The sequence below is a fragment of the Lonchura striata genome, chromosome 6 (assembly GCF_050655825.1).
Source record: "Lonchura striata isolate lonStrDom1 chromosome 6, ASM5065582v1, whole genome shotgun sequence".
Classification (NCBI taxonomy): domain Eukaryota; kingdom Metazoa; phylum Chordata; class Aves; order Passeriformes; family Estrildidae; genus Lonchura; species Lonchura striata.
This window is the reverse complement of record NC_140708.1, coordinates 21,646,696-21,667,083: the sequence shown is the minus strand read 5'-3', so window position 1 is coordinate 21,667,083 and position 20,388 is coordinate 21,646,696. Positions and strand designations below refer to the sequence as shown.

Here is a 20,388-nt window from a genome sequence, read left to right as displayed (position 1 = left end):
AAACTCCCCTTCTTCCAGGCCTGAAATGCCCAGATCTCGCAGAAACTATGCATGGAGTTTTGCAAATTGAGCTCCCTGTAATTTAGCACTTTTGAAGTGGACCCTGAAAAGCCTCCCTTTCCTGCTTCTTCTGGAGTTCTACAGTGTTGCTTCTGCACACAAAGTTCTGCTGCCTTCCATTCAGGAGTCTTATTGAAATTCTGTTTTTCTTACCTGGTCTGCTAGTCTTTGCCTGAAGAATATTAACAGCTTGTCTGAACAGTGCTTAAAATCTACCTGTATTATAACAGATAAATTTAAATTGGCACAATTCTCAGCACTTTGATTCTCTCCAAGTGAAAGTGTTTCAATATCATTTAGAATACCAGCACACAGTCAAACCCTCATGAAATTAATGGGAGTGCTGGCTGGTTTAGAGCTGCCATCACAAATAAAGGATTTAAGCTTTTGTACTGACTTGAAGGTTTGTGAGGATGGCTCACTAGGAATCATAACTAATTTCTCTTGAAGTACTTTTTCTAGGAATTACCTGTATGTGAGCAGATACAGCTGTGGTGTAGAGGATAATACCTGGGCTATTTTAGGTGTAACCATACTGTGGCAGTGTGCCCCTTTATTGTGATCAAGATGTGCTTCCACCACAGTTTTTCAGAGACTGATCAAAGGAAGGTTAGATACCACAGGGTCAATTTTTCTGGTAGGAACTCCTTTGAGAAGAAGGTAACAGAGGACTGAAGCCATTGTAATGAGTTAAAAGTATTTCATAATCTCACATGTAACCCAAACTATCTAGTTTACATAGTATTAGATCTATGACACAGATCTCAAAAATTCACTTATATCAATAAGCCTCAGCAATCCATCTATATCACTCTTGTTTTTAATATCATTAGGCACATGGTTGCCTAGCATTTTATTTTAGTTTTAAGATTAGCTTTAGCATTGTGATGTCCACCTTTTTCTTTAAAATCAGAACTCTTTATGTCAAAACACTCAATTAACAAAGTATCTTATTGTTTGCTGTCAGTCCTTTCTCAATACTGAATTTTCATCTGACCCTCTAAACACTTTCCAGATCCAAGTAATTAACTCAGCCAACTGTTTTGACTTTATTCCAATAAATAAAACAAACACTATCTTGCATGTTGTCATGGGAAAATTGCCTTTAATGTCTTGTTTTTCCAAGCCACATGGCTTCCGCTCTGGAGCACTGTGCAGAGGTCAAAACTTTCACCTGGCCAACACACGCTCAAGAACAGCCAAAACTCAATGCCTTCTTGAAACCTTGTCAGAACTTCTCAATAGCATTGTTAGTCACCCTCAAGTGTAAGCATCAGGCAGCTGGAAAAAATTTGTGCAGAATGGACTGAACATAGCAACTTAGAAGCCTTTTTCAAGGAAAATGTCTGGTCATTTGCCCATCTTCTTTGATTGTCACACTATAAAGTAAAGGTCCAGTTTATTATGTCATATTACATTGTTCCGTGTATTGAAGGCTATAATTAACAGATTCATCTTTCTGGTGGTTTTTTTTTCAGATGTAGAGATGCTTCAATCCAAACCAGACACTTCATTTGCTGGAGATGAAGTTTCTATAACTACAAAAGACTCAATGCTCCGCAAGTTTTTAGAAGGTGAGACCTATTTTTAGGGAAGGATGGCAGTAGCACAGTTAAAGCAACTAAACAGAACCTGAGAGTTCTTTATGAACTCTTAAGGATAGAAGATAGCCCATTCAGTTTGCTTTTTTCAGACAAAGGACTAATTCTCTATAGTACTTTGTAGACCATCATATATAGCTTTTGGAAACCATTGGTTTCCAAAAACAACTATTAAAGTATGTTAATTAACTGAAATTAATTAAAATTAACTGTTAAACTATGTTAATGAAAGTATGTTAATTAAAATTAATTAAAATTAACTGTTCCTCAAATTCTTAAAGAGATTTAGTAGTTTTTTCACTATTTCTTTAAAAGAGATGGTACAGGCATAATGGCAAACCGTTACATGCTAGGTGTAATGACTTTACCAAATCCTGTAATGAAGGTCTTTGGTACATTTAAGGCACTGCAAAACTGGATGGTTTTGGCTGTGAAATGGCCAACTTGGTAAGAATGTGGTACATAATGGATCTGGAGGGAATCAGTGTTCAGTGAAGTGGCCAGGTTGCTATTCTTACAAACTCTGCTCTGTTGTAGGTGGTAGCATGGATGCGCCAGATTCTGAGGAAGGAGGTCACGAGCAGTATGGTGAAGATGTGTACTACTCAGTGGAACAAGACCCTTTTCCACAGGAAATGGCTAACAGACCTCCAGTTCCTGTTCCAAGACCAGAATCTAGCTCTCCACAGCCTGACAATGAGCTGTACATCTCCAAAAGTGAGTTGGTTACCAGTAGAAATGTAGACCAGTAAACTGTAGAATGGCATTGACCTGGGCTCCATTTGCCAAATACATGCCGGGATCCCTGGATTATTTGACTCTGGAGCTAGGTTACCTTTGGGATCCAATTCTGTATCTGTTTTTTCATCTTTTGCCTACTCTGAATGTGGGGATGTTATATCCCAGGATCTTAGCCTAAGCTTGCTATAGTACAAAAGGCACCCCCGACTGGGAAGAAATGATGATGTTTGGTTTTAGATTAGAAAGCTGAAGGATAGTTTTAATAAAACTATACTATATGACATAAATATATTATTTAAAGAGAGACTATTTTATTCTACACATATATTACGTACTTATTAACTAACAAACTTGCGACTACCTGTTGAGAGTTCAAGACACAGCTGAATTTAATTGGTCATTGAACTCAAACAACTTTTACTAGAATTTAATCAAGTAATCACTTCAGGTAAACAATCTCTATACCAAATTCCACATGGGGAAAACAAAGGAGCAGTGATAAAGATTGTTTTCTCTTCTTCTCTCTGTGCTTCTCTTGAGTGACAGAATTATGTCTCTCTGTCCAGAGAATATGAATGCCACAAGCTTGCTCTTCATGAAAGTAGTATCATGACAGATTACCCCCAAATGGAATAAACAAATCCAACTAAGTAGGAAAGATCCTGATATTATAAGGACACAATCAAGCTAATAATTGGGACATTGCTGATCTGTAATGCTATCATTGATTCAACCTCATTTGTACAGGACATGATTTTATACCTCAGTACCTCCCTCTCAGGTGGGGTTTTATTGAAATTGAAGGTTGTTCCTCCTAGTTCATTAGGCAGCTTTGGATATCTAGGTCATATATCATGAACATTTTAACAAGAACCACAATGACATGTGAGAGAGTAATTTCAGTGACCTTTCCCACTGTGACAGGACTATGGGAAATCATGTCTAGATGTCTCTTAGAGGTGGCTGAGCCAAATTCTTTGAGGTCAATAGAAAGGGAATTCTGCCATAAAAATCTTCTTCAATGGACTTAAAAGTGTAACAGAAGCTGTAAAGCAGTGTAGAATTGTGTATGCTTGCCATATTCATTCTTGCTATTTCTAATCTTCATGGAATGCATTTCAGTATCTAAAGAATGTTTCTTTTTGCAGTTTTTGCACAGAAGGCTCAAAGGCCTGAGAATCTTTATGTCCCTAGAGGAAGGGTTAAGAAAGGTAAGGCAGAAGTTCACCCTGAAAATCCTTTCAGTAATCCAAAAGCATATCTGTTATGGTAGCTTCATTTGTGTGAAATATGACAGAATAGACTGTTTTGCAAAGTTATGGGGATAACTGTCCTCTATGAATGACCTAATCTTTTTACCATTTGTGCCACTGGAAAAATTTATAAGTGCAGAGTGTGAGGGGAGCACATCTCATGTCTTGGGAACTCTTCTTTATGTTACAAATGAGTCTTCAGTTTCTGGGCTTAAACTACACAGATTACCTAGATAGAATCTAGCTTTGTGGCTGCTAAGGTAAAAGCTCTGATCTGTGAATTGCTGAGGAAGCATGGTGCTGTAAGGAATGTTTTGTGTTCTTTACTTAAATTATGTTTTTAAGACCAGAACTTTCCCTGGGATATATTTGTGTATGAGGCTACCTCTCAGCTGGGCTTTTAGACCTGACAAATAGTAGGATGGCCTAAGAAGAAAACACTTCTTAGGAAACACTCAGTCTGTAATACTTTTTCCCCCCTTTTTTTCTTTTTTTTTAATGCCTGCCATATCAAGGGAACTCGATCTCTTTGTATTCAGTGAGGAAGGTAGATCCACAAGTTTAATAATATTTTTGCTGGTGCTCTCTCCTCAGAGACAATAGTCAGGCCTGTAAGAGACCTGTCTCAATCAAGTATATATGATCCATTTGCTGGAATGAAAACCCCAGGTCAACGGCAGCTGATAACATTACAGGAGCAAGTGAAAATGGGGATCCTCACTGTGGATGAAGCTGTACTTCATTTTAAGGAGTGGCAACTGAACCAGAAGAAGAGATCAGAATCCTTCCGGTTCCAGCAGGTACAGATTTATGCTACTGTTTAAGAAATATAGCTGTCTCTCTAGGTATATATCACAAGCTTCTCAGCATGGGTACACTTTTTTCCTGGTTGGAGCAGGAAGACTGCTAACATAGCTAACAGAGTTTTCTCCTGAGAGCTGTTCCAAATAATCAGCAGACAGTTTTACAGATCTGTTTGTCTTGTAGTAATATTGTCAGATTTTGAAGATCTGTATGCAAGGAATTGGATCAAATCCAGTTGGCTAAATCACCTTTCTAGAGGTCACCTAGCACCTACCTGTTGGCAGGGGACTTCTGTGATGAACATTTAACTTGTTGGTTCTCATCCATTTCAGATCAGTGAAGGCTCTGTGTCCCAGATGATGTTTGGGCTGTAAAGCCCTAGTTGGTAGATGATCTGATTCCTCCAACTGTTTGTTGATGGCTACGTGACTGTGCATTGCCGCTGGGCAAGGTCTAGCAACGGTCATTAGTAAAAGCAGAGTGTTTGGGTGCCTTAACAGAAAGAGGGAGTCAGTTGGCAGCAGTGACATAATGGCTGGTGGAATTATCAGTTATAGTTTAAGATTTTCATTCTCAAGTTAGAGTGAGGCTCCCTCTTTAAAACCAGTGCCTGCTTCTTTTAGAGCCTTTTGTTCATGCTGTGGCAGTCTGGTCTCCAGTGGGTGACATTGTTTTGGAAGTTGTCAGAACAAAGGCAAAGATTTTCTCCTCCTGATTCTCACTTGGAAAGGTGCTCTCTACCCAGAAGCAGTCGGAGGAGTCCCTTCTTCTACCAGAGAAGAACACAGTGCTATTTAAGTAAATTGATGTAGAAGAGATGAAGTGGCATGCTCTGTGGCCCATGCCATGATTAGCTTTCAAAGTCTCTGAATTTTGCTTCAGCAGCTGCTTCCTCTGCTTTTCAGCAGTGTCCTCCTCTCAGATCTGTACATATTTCCCCGATGAAAAAAGTTGTCTTTTTTCTCCCTATCTTTTTGTACTGTAAGGTGTAATATGCTGCCACACAATGGTATAGAGTCTTTGCTCCCAGTTACATTTCTTCATTGGGGATATCCTGAATTCTGAGTTGTACCTTACACTCTAGGATGCATGGCAATCTTACATGTCCCTGCAGTCAGAATAATCTGTTCATTAGTACAGAAAGGACAGTGCAGTTACTTGATTGTGGGTCTTGTTTCTGTGCCAGTGTCACAGCAAAGAGAAAATACAGGGGGCTGTAAATCCAATTTGCTGCTTATGTGCAACTGCCCGTATGTGACCTTAACATACATCATGAACATCAGAAAAAAAACTTGGCTTCTGAAAGGAACAGATTAAAACCTGTTGACATGGTTAGGACTTCAGCCAGGTCTAACAAGCTTTGTTACAGCTTGACTGCAAAGTTAGCTAAAATATAATACTGGTTTTGTTAAAAAGCTGCTCATCTTCCCTTATCCAAAGCCCTGAAAAGAATATCTTGTGGTGTTTTTAGGAAAATCTGAAACGTCTACGAGACAGCATAACCAGGAGGCAAATAGAGAAGCAAAAAAAAGACAAAAGTGCAGGTAACAGTCTTTGATACTGATGTTCTCTGGTAATGAAGCATCTAACCATATTAATAAGCTCTTCAAGCAGATATGTGTTCCATGTGTATTGTGGTTCTATGATATTTTAATATGCATATCCATGTGCCATTTGGCAAAAACTTCGGGAAGTTGCTTTGCTCCTCACTTTCACAGCCAAGAAAAGGATGCCCTCATTTGTGTGATTCATTCATGTACAATTATGATTATCTTCATGCAATTGTGTTTAACTCTGTCCTTAAGTGCAAAACTCTCTCTTGGGGGCTACAATCACATAGACCTTTTTCTTCATTTTCCCTTCCAGATTTGGAAATTACAGTACCCATTCGACATTCTCATAATACTTTGGGGAAACCAGAATGTGGAATATATGAATACACCCCCAGGAGAAACGTTTTTCCACCAAAAAAGGAGTTAAAACGAGGAGACTGGAAAACAGAAAGCACATCCAGCACAACAAGTAAGCAACCACTGAGCATCACTGTCCCTACTGGAAAGCTGGATGGAACACACTTCCCATGTCTTACCCTGGAGTCAACCCAGGGGACAAGACTTTTGGTCCTGAATCCCAGCACTGACAATGCCACCCCAAACCTTGCATGCCTCAGACCAGCTGTTCTCAAAGGTGTAAAAGCAATTCCAGGTGTGCGTCAAGTGGTTTGGGCATCTTGTGTCTGCATCTCTGCAGGAGGAGAACGTGAAAGCTGAGTGAAAGATTCTCTTGAGCCCTTCTCAGGGAAGGCATACCACCTGTGTTCAGATCTTAAAAGTAGATGGCAGCTGCTCCCTTATTGGAAAGGATGCTCCCATGCTGTGACTGCTAGCAGGCTGTGTGCTCTTCTGGCCTGAAGGGCTGGAAACCAGTCTGTACATGTTGTTTCTTCAATTGCTTTACATAAAGGACAGCATTTTTCATTGGTAACTGTGGGACCTCTTGAGTGACTTGGGCAGTCTGCACATTTTTATTATCTTTGCTTTTCATTACATTTAATTTTTGAAAATTAAATCCCTGCATTCTTGCTCTTACTGCAGACTGAGCAATTCTTGCAGAAATCATTTGGGATCAGTTGGGTCCTTTGACAGGAAACCTGACTTCCTGTGAGGTTACCACCTTTGTGACTCTTGGCAAGATGCAGCTGGCATACATCCAGAATAGGTACCAGAGGCAGCTGGCTGAGGCAGTAACTTGCATACAAGCACATGTGAGAGAAGCACTAACAAGTCTGCAGAGCTCTCTGTATGCAGCCTGGCACTCTTCCTCGGGTGTGATGGTGAGAATGGACCCTACTACAGTATTTAGCACTCTTAAGTCTTGCTGTTTGTACCAACTGATGAGACTTACCAAAGCAACAGGGAGGGATTGCATCTTGAGAAAACTTCTCTAGCCACCAATTCAGTGTACAGGTTTCTGAATATTAGTGTCCCAGTATTTCACAGCCTTATAGAATGTAATCTATTTAGGACTGAAACCAGCCAGAACAGTGTAGGATATGTTTGTGAGTTGCTGTCACCTTTGGAATTGGCATGACTGATTGAAGAAACAATCCCTACTCTGAGTCCATGACAGTTTAATGGGTTTGCATAGATGGGTGCTGAAGGTTGTTTGAACAAACTTGGTTTTAGCTTGGAAATAGACTAGGAAACATTCCTGTGATGATTGAGGATTGTTGTAAGAGGGGGTAGTAAACAGTTATTTATTTGGAGCAATAACTTTTTAAGTAGTAACTCCAGGAATGAATATGTGACAGCACTCAGCCATCTATCTTCATGCAGGTGTTAAAGATATGGAGACTGATAATTTAAAGGTACATAAATGTTGGGTGTGTAACCTTTGTGAAAATATTTGCCTGACTTTCCAGATGATATTGGCATTGCATCTTTTCAGTTAGATTATGGTTGTGAGTATTTAACCAGAAGACTGGATAAAGAAAGATAAGGCAGAAATGTTCTAGAAAGAAAGCATAATTTAATGGTTTGGTCCTGTGGTATGAAATGCTGTTGTTTGGATCACAATTATATTTAAAAAACAGTGAAAATAAATTAATCTAAACAAGAATTAATTATATTTGCAAGAATTAAGCATGAGTTTAGAAAGAGCCCTGAGTTAGGGATTTGCAGTTAAATCAGCAGGGTTTATTAATCAGTTTTTCTTTTGCTTCCTCCAGGTAGTGCAAGTAACCGCTCCAGCACTCGGAGTATATTGAGTGTCAGCAGTGGGATGGAAGGGGACAGTGAGGTAAGCTCTCACCTCTGCTATGTACTGCTCTGCTGTCCTTAGGTACATGCCTGTGTTTTCATGCAGAAAAAAGAGCTCAGAGCTGGCATTGCATTTAGAGAAATGCCACAACTGCTTTGGTGAGGATACTAAGGACCAGATTCTGCTGTTCTGTAAACATTTCTCTTCATTTTGTAGGACAGTGAAGTCCCAGAAACAGCAAGGAGCCGCAGCCCAATTTCTCACCAAGTAGAGAGGCTTCCTTTCCCAGAAAGGCCTCCCAGAGTGCCTCCTCGAGGTGCAAGCAGGTAAAACTAAAATGCAGCTCAAAATGTGTGCTTTCAGTGAATCCTTATGGAAGCCTTGCACAGAAAGCAAGGCAGTTAGCAAAGGCAGAAAGTGAGTGTGTTTTTGAACAAAATCAACTAGACTGCTATCTGTCAGCACATAGTGTTAGGAGCTGTAAGGTCATTGTTTCTCATGTATGTGTGGAGGAATATGTTTCCTAGTTGGTACCAAGGCTGTTGCAGTGCTGTCCCTGTGGTTTATGCAGAGCGAGGGGCAGCACTAGTGAAGCACACAACGCTTGCCATAGCAAGACTGACCCAGGTGGAGTTACATCCTGCCCTTGGCAGATATTTAGTACTTGCCCCTCCTGAAAATATCCTCTTGGAACATACAAAGTGTAGCTCAGGGAGAAGTTATTTTTGGCATTCTATTGGACTTTTTCTTTTTGCAAAGTTCAGATCTCTCCAAAGCAAGTATGTTTACATGTGTTACTGGCCTCAAAGAAAGAACTGCACTGGTTTTATAAAAGGTGTTGAGAAGATTTGGATAATAAACTTAAATAACTTTGTGGGGAATAGACTTCATAGATTTTCACTGGTTGGACTAAAGGAATGTTTAAAAGTTATCTCAGCACAGATACTAGTAAAATTCTCCAACTCTTAAAGCAGTAATTGCTACTGTGTGGGGGCAGCAAGGTCTGTGTTGTTGTTGGCTTGGCTTTGGCAAGGAAATAGCTGGAATTTATCTGCAGTTAGTTTGAAAAAAGGTTTTGAATCTTTTGATCTTTTCCTATTGCACCGTTATTTCAGGAGAAAGCTACCATACTATCAAAGTTTTACTCCAAACAACTATTATACCACCTCTTTGCAGTAATAGTAGAATTACTGCAGCTTAATGACAGAAGAAATAGCTTGGATAGGAACAGTGCCCTGGCAGCTTGGCATCTGCTCTGTTGCTCAATCAGGCTTTTTTCTTCTTGTATGACTACTGATTGTACAGTATGTTTACATATGATGTTATTGCAGAACTCTATTTTCTACTACTTTTACATGCATTTTCATTATCTGTCTTTTTATAGGCCTGTAAGCTGTGAAGGCTTTTATCCTCCACCTGTGCCCCCAAGAGGTCGCTGAATTTCTCAACATCTGTGGAATATGAGATATTTTTTGTTTATATATGTGTTTGTACAGATATTTTTTGGGCTGCGTTAAATTATTTATAAGTGGGACCCAAATAATTTCATCCTCCCTGAAGCTCTGGTGACTTTTCCCATGATTTTCACTGGGACCTTTTGGTGTTCTATAACTTTTTTTTAGTTGGAAGAATTTTGGTGCTTTGGGGCTTCAAGAAAAGGTATCATCATGGGGAAGAACATTGTGTATCTTGGGAGCCCTGCACCAACATGAAGATCCCATTTGATCAAGAAAGCACATGTGTCCTTTTAGGAACTAAATCCTGATAAGCATAGTTACCAAACCTCAGTATGGTCTACCAGGGCTTGACTGGAAAACATGCTTAAAAAGTAAAGAAAATAAGATGTTTGAAAAATGCTCATTACATCAGGAACAGGTGAATGTACTACTGCTTGGCATAACATTTTGGATACAATTATACTGACCTTTCAGAAGGTGCAGCATCCCCCTTTAGCAATCATTAAACCATGGGGGATGAGAAATTGTCTTCAAGAATGTATTTTGCATACAGCCTTTAAAATGCCTTTCCTTTTCCTGTTGGCTTCCTGAAGAGGACAGACAATGTGTTGTATTTGTCCTATTTACCATGAAAATTCCCAAGACAGCTGGTAAGGGACCTTCTGTATCCCAAACAAACTGTGCTTAAACCTTTTTCAGGCAGGGTGTTACAAAATCACATGACTGATCTCTCAAATTAGAGAAGGACTTGGTGGCAGTGCTGTGTTCCGTGTCTCTTACATGTGGTCATTATGGAGCAATATGAAGGCATTTCACTTCATACTCTGGAACAGTAGTGAGTCTCCAATTACTGGTGCACACCTCTCACAAATACCAGCTGTATTTTAGCTGGCTGCAGTGGGAACAGACAGCCTGAGGCTGGGCTCTGCTTGCTCTAATGTCCCTTTCTACCAATGTGAATCTGCAGCAGCTATGTGCAGCCCTTTTTCTGAATGAGGGCTTACAAACTTAAGGAGACTTCCTGGTCTGGCTCTCTTCCAGAGATCTTCTGTGCATTGAAAGACAATTTAAAGTTCTGGTTGTCCATGAGTGGCACAGATGGGGATCTGCAAGATAGCATTCAGGGTAGAGAATTAAACATCATTGCATACTTGGTTTTCAGGGATGAAAAAGGGGGGTAATGGCTTGAAAAACAGACAGATCTGTATTAGGTGATCCCTCAGGTATGGGTAGGACATGTAGAGCTTCTGTCTGATCCTGTCAGCTCCCCTTCATCTGTAGGAGAGCAGGTGACAGGGTTGCAGTTCCTTCTCTTGCAGGGTGGCAAACCCAGTGCAAAAGTGACAGCAACCATGACTTGACCAGCACTGAATGAAGACGGAGAACCCCCTGCTGCTTTCAGGGATGTCAGAATCTGTGGTATTGATGATTCTGGGATTGTAAAAAGTCTCTGTCTTTCTGCCCCCTTGCCAAAGAAGAAGCCATAATTCGTCTGTGCTGTTTTCAAGGTTGTTTATTCTTGCTTATCTCTAACATGTTCTGCTGCCCTGCCGCAGGTCTGTCCTGCAGGGCAGCGTGTGGGGCTCTGGCCCTCAGTGGGATGTTACAAACATTATATACCAGAAACTACATGTGCTATATTTACAATAATGTGCCAATATCTGTCACCTATGTTGAACAGTGTGTCCCCAGCCTAAACCAATAGAAAAGTGCCAACAATACAGTGAAACATGGAGGGCATGAAGAAGGAGAAAAAGGACAAAACACACCCAATTTCCTCCATCTTGTGCCCTTTGGACCCCTAATCTAGAATCCTAAAATTTCACTTTTGCACCCGTGCCACACTTAATTATTGTTCATATCAAACACTCAAAGCTTTTAATTCATCCTGTAAGATTGAAAACTCTTTTCCATGGACAGAGATCAGAGACAGTGTCTCTCGGAGCTCTGTGCAGGGGGGTTCCTGACCCCGTGCCAGGGTCCCAGGCCCTCCAGGGCAGCCAGAGGGAAGCCCTGGATTCCCACACAGGGATATAGGCATATGCTAAATATCACCTGTACATTAGGCTCAGAGGATTTGGGAGCTTCCAAATATAGTTCATAAATCCTCTCCTTTTGATGGCAGAGGGATGCAGGTGTTGTGCTGCATACACAGGACAACAGATACACAGGTGTCCTTTCTGTTTTTTTTTAATTTATTTTATTTTTAAAGGAACCTCAGTGCTGTCTCTGGTAACTGCCACTATAGATTCACAGCAAATTTGCTTTTGTTTGCTGTAGCCAGGGGAATGGTGAGAGCTGCCTTCCTGTGCTCTTCTTGGAATGAAACAAGATTTCCAGCTCTATTACCTCAAATTGGAAGGAGGTTTTGGTGCTGAAATGAGGAAAATAGTAACAAGGATAAGTGAAGAAATTAGGGATAAAAGAGATAAACCAAAAGAAATTCAGCAGCTTGATTGTGTTTAGCTGTCACATGTATTGGTTTGCCCACAGTTCCCTGGTTTTGCTCAAAAATTCCCTATCTTCTTGATGTTGACTGCAGCTGTGCCCCAGGCCTTGGGAGTTGTGATGTGTTAAGAGGAATTTGTCTGCTTTCACATCTACAAGGTACAACTTAATGTAGAATTGTAGGATGTGGGTAAAACTGTAGTAAGGCAGGAAAAGAAGAGAAAATTTTATGTGTATCATGCAGATTTTCTTTCAGCACTGTCGGACTGAAGCAGCCCAGTGATCCATCTTTCCAATCTAATTTTTAATTCTGCATCCCCTCCAAGTTATAGCCAAATATCTATTGCGGGGGGGATTTATCTGAGCATTTGACTTTGCAGAATCCTAATAGCTGTGAACTGGACAGTTATTGCATGTGCTGTGGAGAGGTGGTTATATCTGAATTACTGAAAAGTAGCTCCTAAGTAACCCTTGAGTCCCTCTCCCATTTGAAGCTTAGATACTTCATTACTCTGACCTGACCTATCACATAAAGCCAAATGCTGGTGGGGCTCTGGGAGAGGTGAGCTGGGAAAAGGGGAGCTGAGCCATACTATAAATGCATTCTGTTCAGGCCCCTTCTGCACTGCTTAAGGGAGGGAAACTGAAGATGCAGCTGTAGTTTCAAGCATTCCTGTCTCACTGATGCTGGATTAGCGAGGGATCTCAGTAACCAACAATCACTGCAAGACTCTCACCCTATCAAGGAAAAAAGGAACAGCACTAAGATGGCTTTACTGTTGGATGCAGGTAAAAAACTGGATGCAGTCATGTCTTTCAGGCCAACAGTGATGCACCTGCTTAGCCACTAAAGTGTGTGTTCCACATAGGTTGGATTAATCTAGTTGCTTTCAGCCTCTTACATTTCAATGTATTCAGCCCCTGTATCTATTTTTGCTGGTGAGCATGTGGTGTGTGTTGCTTCCACCTAGAATGAAAAATGCACTAAAACTGAAGATCAGAACAGACCAGACAAGAAAACAGTGTGCATGCAGATTGCTAGTTACTTAAGAATATGCTTGGGAGGGAAAGAGAAAAGGGAAATGTGAACAGTGTTTCTGATGCACATTAGAGCTCAAGGACTGAACAGATAATAAAGTTGCTTGTAAAAACTTAAATGGCCTGGCCAATTGTAGGGGCATCAACCAATCCACCAAACTCAGGTGCCAGCTGGCAGGCCTGGGGAAATGTGTTTGTTCTTTGTAGAGCATGCCTTGCAAACCCTGCTGCAGCAGATGGCTCTGGTTGGCCCTGGTGTGCTGGCTGAGAGGCTTAAGTACTGAATAAATTGAAGATGCTGAAGCCTCCTCTCTCTGTCTCCCAAGGGTAAGCTACTCTATTTTGGACTGAGATGCATTGACTAGAAAGAAACATATGGTGTTATCAAAACTGTCTAGGTTTTCTTTTTTTTTTTTTAGTCTGTATGTGTGTGTGTGTAATACAAGCATGGGTTTTGGCAAGTATCTCTACAGGGATTTTGCTCCTGCTGAAACAGTGCATGCCCTATTTCCTGAATCTCCGGAAAAGGCTTCAGATATACCTCGTGAAATATGTTCAGGGAAGGTAGAGTGAATGAGTGAAACCACAAGAGGAAAAGCTTTTAGCATAGGTATGACGGTAACAGGGAAATCTGTTTTCTGCATCATTTCCACAAGGCATGGATGACATGTAACAGCATGGAGTTCCTGCCTTCTACTCATTTGTTGTCTGTCTGCTTATTTGTTGGCTCTGTTTATTTGAGAAGATGGTATAGTGTCCCCCTTTTTAGAAGAATATGTAAGATAACTTTTGACATTGTTTTCTGTAATGAATTTTAAAATTGTCTGATGAATCAGTGTTTAATACCATGAGTGCTTTGGATTGAGGGCTTTGTTTGGTTTGGTTTTTCTTACTGTGAACTTGACTTTGAGGTAGGTCCAAGTCTGTAGACAGGTTTCCTCCGGAGGTGGGCTTCATCTTAGCCAGCACTAACAGACACCTTATCCTGAACAAGGTCCAGGTGTGGCTGTGCCTGCCCTGGGCCCCGTGTGCTGCTGCTTGTGCGAGTGGCATAGAGAGTGGGCCTGTGTGTTTCACAGAATCACAGAACTGATAAGCTTGGAAAAACCCCCTGAGAGTGTCGAGTCCAACATCGGCCTGAGCATACTCTATCAACTCAGCCATGTCTGGTCTTTCCTTAAATAACTCCAGGACCAGGTGATTCCACCATCTCCCTTGGCAGCCCCTTCCAATATTTGATCAGTCATTCCGTGAAGAAATTGCGCCTAGTGTCCAAGCTTGGGCCCCTTTCCTCTTGTCCTGTCACTGGTTTCTCGGGAGCAGAGAGCGACCCCCGCCTCGCCAGAGCCTCCTTTCAGGCAGCCGTACAGTGAGAAGGGTCTCCCCTAAGCCTCCTCCCCTCCAGGCTCAAAAACCGCATCTCCCTCAGCCGCTGCTCCCGAGACTTGTGCTCCAGAAGGTGCAAGTACCCAGCCCTGCGCCCCGCCGTTCCCAAAGACCCTTCGATTCCTTTGTCCATCAAAACGAAATGCCAATGACAGTTGCGTCGGTAAGAACGGCGCTCCCGTGCGCTGCCCGCCCGCGCTGCCCGCAGGGCTCCGCCCGCCCCGCGGGGCCCCGGAGCGCTCCCGGAGCGCCCCCGCGGTTCCGGCGGGCGGGCGGGTGACGTGGCGGGCGGGGCGGAAGTGGCGTCGGCGGCGGGCGCGGGCCGGTGCCGCGGCGGGGCCTGCTGGGGACGCCGAGGCCCGAGATGGCGGCGCCCGGGCTGCTCCTGCTGCTCCTGCCGCTCCTGCCGCTGCGCGCCCGCGCCGACGAGCACGAGCACACGGTGAGGCGTGCCCGGCTTCCCCGGGAGCGGCGCTCGGGCCGGGGCCGTGCCGCGGGGAGCGCGGCTCGGCGGGCGGGAGGGACGGGGAGCGCGGGCCGCGCCTCGGGGCAGCGGGCGGCAGCCGCCCCGCGGGGCTCCCGCCGCGCCGCTCGGGCTGCTCCGGCCGCGCCGGGCCCCCGATGCGGTTCGGCGTGAGGGGGACGCCGGGGCGCTCGGGGCCGGGCCGCCGGGTTCGCCGATCCGGTTTGCACATCCTTGTGCGGCCGGGCGGGGTGTCCCACCTTTTCCTGGAGCAGATAAACGCCCCGGCAGGTACGCGTGCTTTGTTTGGAGAGCGCTGTTTGCTCTGCCCTCCTCTCGGATGTTTGCTCTTGCCTCGGAGCGCGGGTCTGACAGCCCTGCGGGACAGGCGTGACAGCTCCCTCGGGAAGCGGCGGGGACAGCGTGCGAATGGGCCGGGCAGTGAGAGCAGGACGGGGACACTGCCGCGGACCCGCAAGAAAAACGGGTGTATCAGATACTACTGCTCTGAGCGTTCACGCTTTGGCTTGAGAATAGTTTTTCTGAAGTGCTTGCAATATTACTCAAAAGAATCTCTAGGAAAAAAAAAAACAGTGCTTTGTCAGTTTCTCATTTTACACTGGAGTGTTGTTTCCCGTAGCTTTCAGTGTGAGAAAGTGGAAGTTTGTGTGATGAGCTGAGATGTGATTTTGGAACGAGACTTTCCTAGAAACCATTTCTGTTTGCTGCAAGTGGAGTGTATTAGAACGTGGCTATGATTAAACACTGGGTCTCTCTGACTGCCAGGACTTTTTTGCTCTTGAGCAGCCTGGCTGGTAAACACTTGCTGAGTTTCTTAACATACTTTTCTCAAGGTGAGGTGGGGTAAAGCTTAGCAAGTATTCTTAATAAAACAGATAAATAATATTGACAGCTCTTGTGTAAGAGGTAGATAATTAGTTACCTCATTCCATTTATTTTTGAAGCCTTTAAAACTGATTAGGATTGTGGGTTTTTTTTGAAAGGGAAAGGGTTTTATTGGTGCTGCAGTTAATGACAGAAAAGTTACTCTAATATTCAGTACTTTCAAGAAACAGATATTCTTTGAACTAATTTAGGCCCCAGTTTTGTTGCTGAACCCATGCTTTAGAGTGAGGCTTCTGCTGAGGTGAGATGGTTTTCAGCATAGTGCTGTGTTTATTTTAAGGGCTGGTTGACTTGAGGGATTATTCATTATTAAACTAATATTGGTAGTCTTCTGGGGGAAAAAATTAAAACTGTCACTGGTTTGGGTTTGAGCTCTCCCTTCAAAAGTGATTTCTGATGTTTTTAGGTCTTCTGAATGATTGCCTTAACAATAACCCATGGAAATTACTAATTCCTTTTGAAGGCTTGTCATTTTTTCACCTAAACTACTCAACTCTGAGAGACTATAAGTCTGTTTTGGTTTAGTATTCTTGTTCACATAGTGTCCAGTTTTTTAACTTGATAGGTTATGTGGTAGGTTAGGAATAGCTGATGTAGAAAGACAGTTACCTTTTTTTGGAAGGCTGTCTCCTTGCTTGGGTATTTTGATATTTTAATCTTGTGTAGGAGATTGGAGTGGAAGCATTAATAGCATGAATGAAGCATGACCAGGGTTTTGTAGTAGTGTACTGATGTTAAGATAAAGAACCTGAAGGAAATATTCCTTAAATACTGCATTTTAATAAATCCAGTTTTAAATATTATTTCCATTGGGAGATTAATTTTCTTAGAGTGCTTTACTACACTTTGAAGGCTCGGCTCACTTTTGGAGAAGTGGAAGGGAAATTTAGAATTTGGTAATCTCAAACTAAATTTTCACTGACTTTAAGACTCAAGAACTGTTGGTAGGAATACACATCCTTCTCCTTATCCTTCCATTTCCTCAGTGTGCAGCTCCCTGGGGGAAGGTGTGCTGGTGCATCCTGACACAGCTGTACAGGGTGTTGTCAGTGCTCAGTGTGTTGGACCTACAGAAGTGCTGCATTAAGCTTTTAATGCTGCTATAACATGGAATAGTTTGCAGTCTGTGCTGTAGTATGTATTACACGTGTCCTTTATTTTATGGCTGTGGACTTCTAAGCAAAAACTATGAAAGATAATTGTGAGAGGACTCTGAATGAAGCTCTAGGTCTATGCTGTTGTTTCTGGAGACGTTAGGTATGGATAGTGTCATTGAATCAACAGCTTATATCCTTTATCTTAAATTTGAATTACTCTTTAAAAAGAAAAGTGTAAATACAGTTACAAGATAAAGACATGGGTATTTAAAATTAATAGTAACTGAAGAGAAATTTTTGCCACAGTATTTAAAATTTCCATTGTCTAAAGACAGTACAGCAGCATAAATTCAGACCATGACAGAACTGAAAACTTGTCTGGTGATTCTTTCATTTACTTTCATGCTTCAGAGCATGTAATGTAATGTTCATTGCCTGTATTATAATAATTGCAACATTTTTTGACAGTTGTCCTTTTATTTGTGGAAGCGATATCATCAATGTGGTGCTGGTGGCCTTATCACAATTTATACTGGTCCTGCAGAAACAGGGCTGAGGGGCTTCTGCCTGGCCTTTGCTTTCACATCTTCTGTTGCTAGACTTGTTGGAATTGATGATGTAATAGACAAACCATAAAACATTCTGAAATATCTTGTGGTTTTTGTTGCAGAAGAATGATCTAGAGACTAGGTAATATTTAAATTTTTATGTTGCTTTAGTTTGGTTGTCTGTGCTCCGTAAGAAGAGAAATACGTGAAAAACATTGAAAAATAAACAAAACCCAGCCTATATTGTGTAGCAAAATTCCTATTTTGATATGGTTGAGAAAAGCATTTTTGCTTGACTTATACCCTGATTAAGTATATTAAATAAGTGTGTAAGGCTTATTTAAAATTAGTATATAGAATTAGGAACTTTGTATAGTATCTGAAAATTGTCAGAGAAACACTGTGGAAAGTATTTCAGTTCATGTAAAATACTTATTTGCATGTGAAGTCGTGTGCAGATGGGCAGCCTGATTCCTCTATGAAGTTGTGTTTCCATTTTGAAGAGGTGAAATAAATGTCATGGAAGCAGGACATGGTGTACCTGAGCAATCTTGTGCATCTAGGAAATGTAACAGTAAAAGTACTGCATGTACAAAAGTTCAGCCTATGCCACCAGTATGGTCCTAGACACATCCTGGTTAGGCCTAAAATTCAGAGAGAAATAAAGAAGTGTTACTGGAAATAGCCTGCTTTGTCCAAAGAGCGAGAGGCTGAACTCCAGTTTAATGGGCTGGATTAAATGTGGATATGATCTGCAAACATTGAGTATTATCACAGTGCTTGATAGATGGAATATCTGTAAGATACTGAGGACTTGCAAGCCTGGGATATTACTTCCCAGGTGAGTCTTGCTTGCTGCCTCCTGTATTTCTTGTCTTGCTTCTATATCTTTCCTTTACCATTAACAAATAATGTTGGTCCTTTTTTCCCCCAAAAGATGTGCATTGTGATGCATGTAATTCCAGACTTCTATCCGAGGAAAGGAGTAAAACTGCATGTTTTCTGAAAGAAACTGTCTTGATTGAAGTTATTTTGCTGAATCATCACATGAGATTTGGCAGTTGTAATCCTCTTTTTGTCTCCCATCATTTTTTTAGAAAGTGATTTCCTGGTTTATAGAAGAATATCAGCAGCAATCTCATATATTTTTCTGCAAACTTTCGTATGCTGAGTTAATCTAGCCTTTATTGTTTTGTAGAATAAATAGTCTATTTTTAGGGTTAGCATGCTAATTTCTACAGTTGTGCAAAGAGAACATAAAGTTGCTTTCCACACCATGAGTGCCCTGTTGGGTAACAGGAAAGAAAGATGCATGTGCTGTACTGAAGGTAGTGTCAGTATTGCTATACTTGAATAGTTTCTGAACTGTATAGATGTATGGAAATTGTCTTTATATTAAGTCTCAAAGTGGTGCACACCCCCAGTTTTTCACTAATTGTATTACATAGAAGAGATGCACTCCTGGCCTTGTCAGACGGCACAAGCTTCCTGCCAGTTTAGTGTTCTGCAGGGAGCTAGAGTGGAGCCATCAATACTGGCAGCAGGGAAGAGCTGTAGATGGCTTGGATGTGATTTTAGCTTGCACCGGCACATCCCTGCAGCCCAGGGCTCTGAACAAGCAGCGTGACCATATTGTGCTGCTTTGGAACAGATGCCCTCAGCTGTGATGGGGGTTGTAGATGATATGTAGTTGCATTTGAGGTGCAAGTTGGTCCTCCACCACCTGGTTGGCAATTACAGAAAAATGTTTCTGAAGATGTGTCTCCCTTAGCTTAACAGCTACATGGTAGTTAACTTGTGTCTATGCTGAGACTTTTCAGGCAGCATCTGTAAATATATCCTTATATGTTCCATATAGCCACAGAAATTACTGAGCTTAGTGCAGAAAAATGTGCAAAGCTTACAGACATTTTTTCATAAATTACAGTAAGTGAAACTTACTGTAATTGTGTTTTGTAGCCTTCTCTCACATGTGGAAGTACTGGACTATGTGAGTTGTGGCACTGTGACCATGTTGTTAAATGCTTGTGTCTGTAAATACAATTAGGATCGCTGAGCTATATGCAGTATATATTATCCCTTCATATGAACCAAAACCAGAAGAGCTTGCTGAGATACACCAGAGTACAAATTGCAGCATCTTATTTGTTGACCTTCTTTGCCTTGTCATTTACTGTGTTCATCTTGGCTTACTTTATGTTCTCTCGCTCATAGCATGACCTTTTTGCTGAAAGGTGTGTTATATGTAAGCCTTCTCAAAACTTAGCAGCCCTCATAAAGAGCTGACAGTACAGTCTCCTACAAAATATGTTTGTGCTTTGTCTTGCCTAAATAAGTTTTCCTTTGTGTTGGCACTGTTATTTATTATAGACATTTTGATATTATGAAGGCCCTAATGAAACAGAACAGAAAAGAAACCTAACAGAAAATCCACCATCAAACTGCCACACTTGAACTCTTTAATAGCATTGTGTTCTTCCACCAAGTTACCCTACCACTAGGCTAAGAATGCAAGGATGAGATATGTCATGTGAGAGAAATGTATTTAAATATGAAAGCTCATCCTTATAATTGACAATGAGCAAAACCCAAGAAATATAGAGAGAAGAAAATGTCCTTCAGTTTCTGCTAGACACCACCCCCAGGTTTAAGCTGAAGGTGCTTAAGTTGTTTTGCTTACTACAATGCTCTTAATTTGAGGAGTTCACCGGGAGCACCTGATGGAGAGATGGCTGTGCCTATGGACTGTGACTGTGTGAGTGAGATGTAGCCTGGGCTGGCTGAGGTGTTGTTTTTATTTACATAGCAGTTCTGAAAATATTTATCT

General features: G+C 41.8%; 2 protein-coding genes across 5 annotated transcripts in view; both read left to right on the top strand.

Annotated features, from left to right (window-relative positions):
• The window catches only part of PIK3AP1 (phosphoinositide-3-kinase adaptor protein 1), a 37,877-nt gene extending 28,100 nt beyond the window's left edge, over positions 1–9,777 (top strand). For all 4 annotated transcript variants that reach the window (XM_085582454.1, XM_085582453.1, XM_021548108.3 and 1 more), the window contains 9 exons: positions 1,539–1,634; positions 2,199–2,378; positions 3,551–3,613; positions 4,250–4,455; positions 5,931–6,003; positions 6,326–6,481; positions 8,187–8,257; positions 8,435–8,544; positions 9,603–9,777. In XM_085582454.1, coding sequence (XP_085438580.1) covers positions 1,539–1,634; positions 2,199–2,378; positions 3,551–3,613; positions 4,250–4,455; positions 5,931–6,003; positions 6,326–6,481; positions 8,187–8,257; positions 8,435–8,544; positions 9,603–9,657 — 1,010 coding nt within the window. In that variant the 3' untranslated portion in view covers positions 9,658–9,777. The remainder of the gene's footprint in view (positions 1–1,538; positions 1,635–2,198; positions 2,379–3,550; positions 3,614–4,249; positions 4,456–5,930; positions 6,004–6,325; positions 6,482–8,186; positions 8,258–8,434; positions 8,545–9,602) is intronic.
• A 5,097-nt stretch (positions 9,778–14,874) lies between these two features.
• Positions 14,875–20,388, top strand: part of TM9SF3 (transmembrane 9 superfamily member 3) — a 45,540-nt gene continuing 40,026 nt past the window's right edge. The window contains exon 1 of the mRNA XM_021548132.4: positions 14,875–14,989. Coding sequence (XP_021403807.1) covers positions 14,912–14,989 — 78 coding nt within the window. The 5' untranslated portion in view covers positions 14,875–14,911. The remainder of the gene's footprint in view (positions 14,990–20,388) is intronic.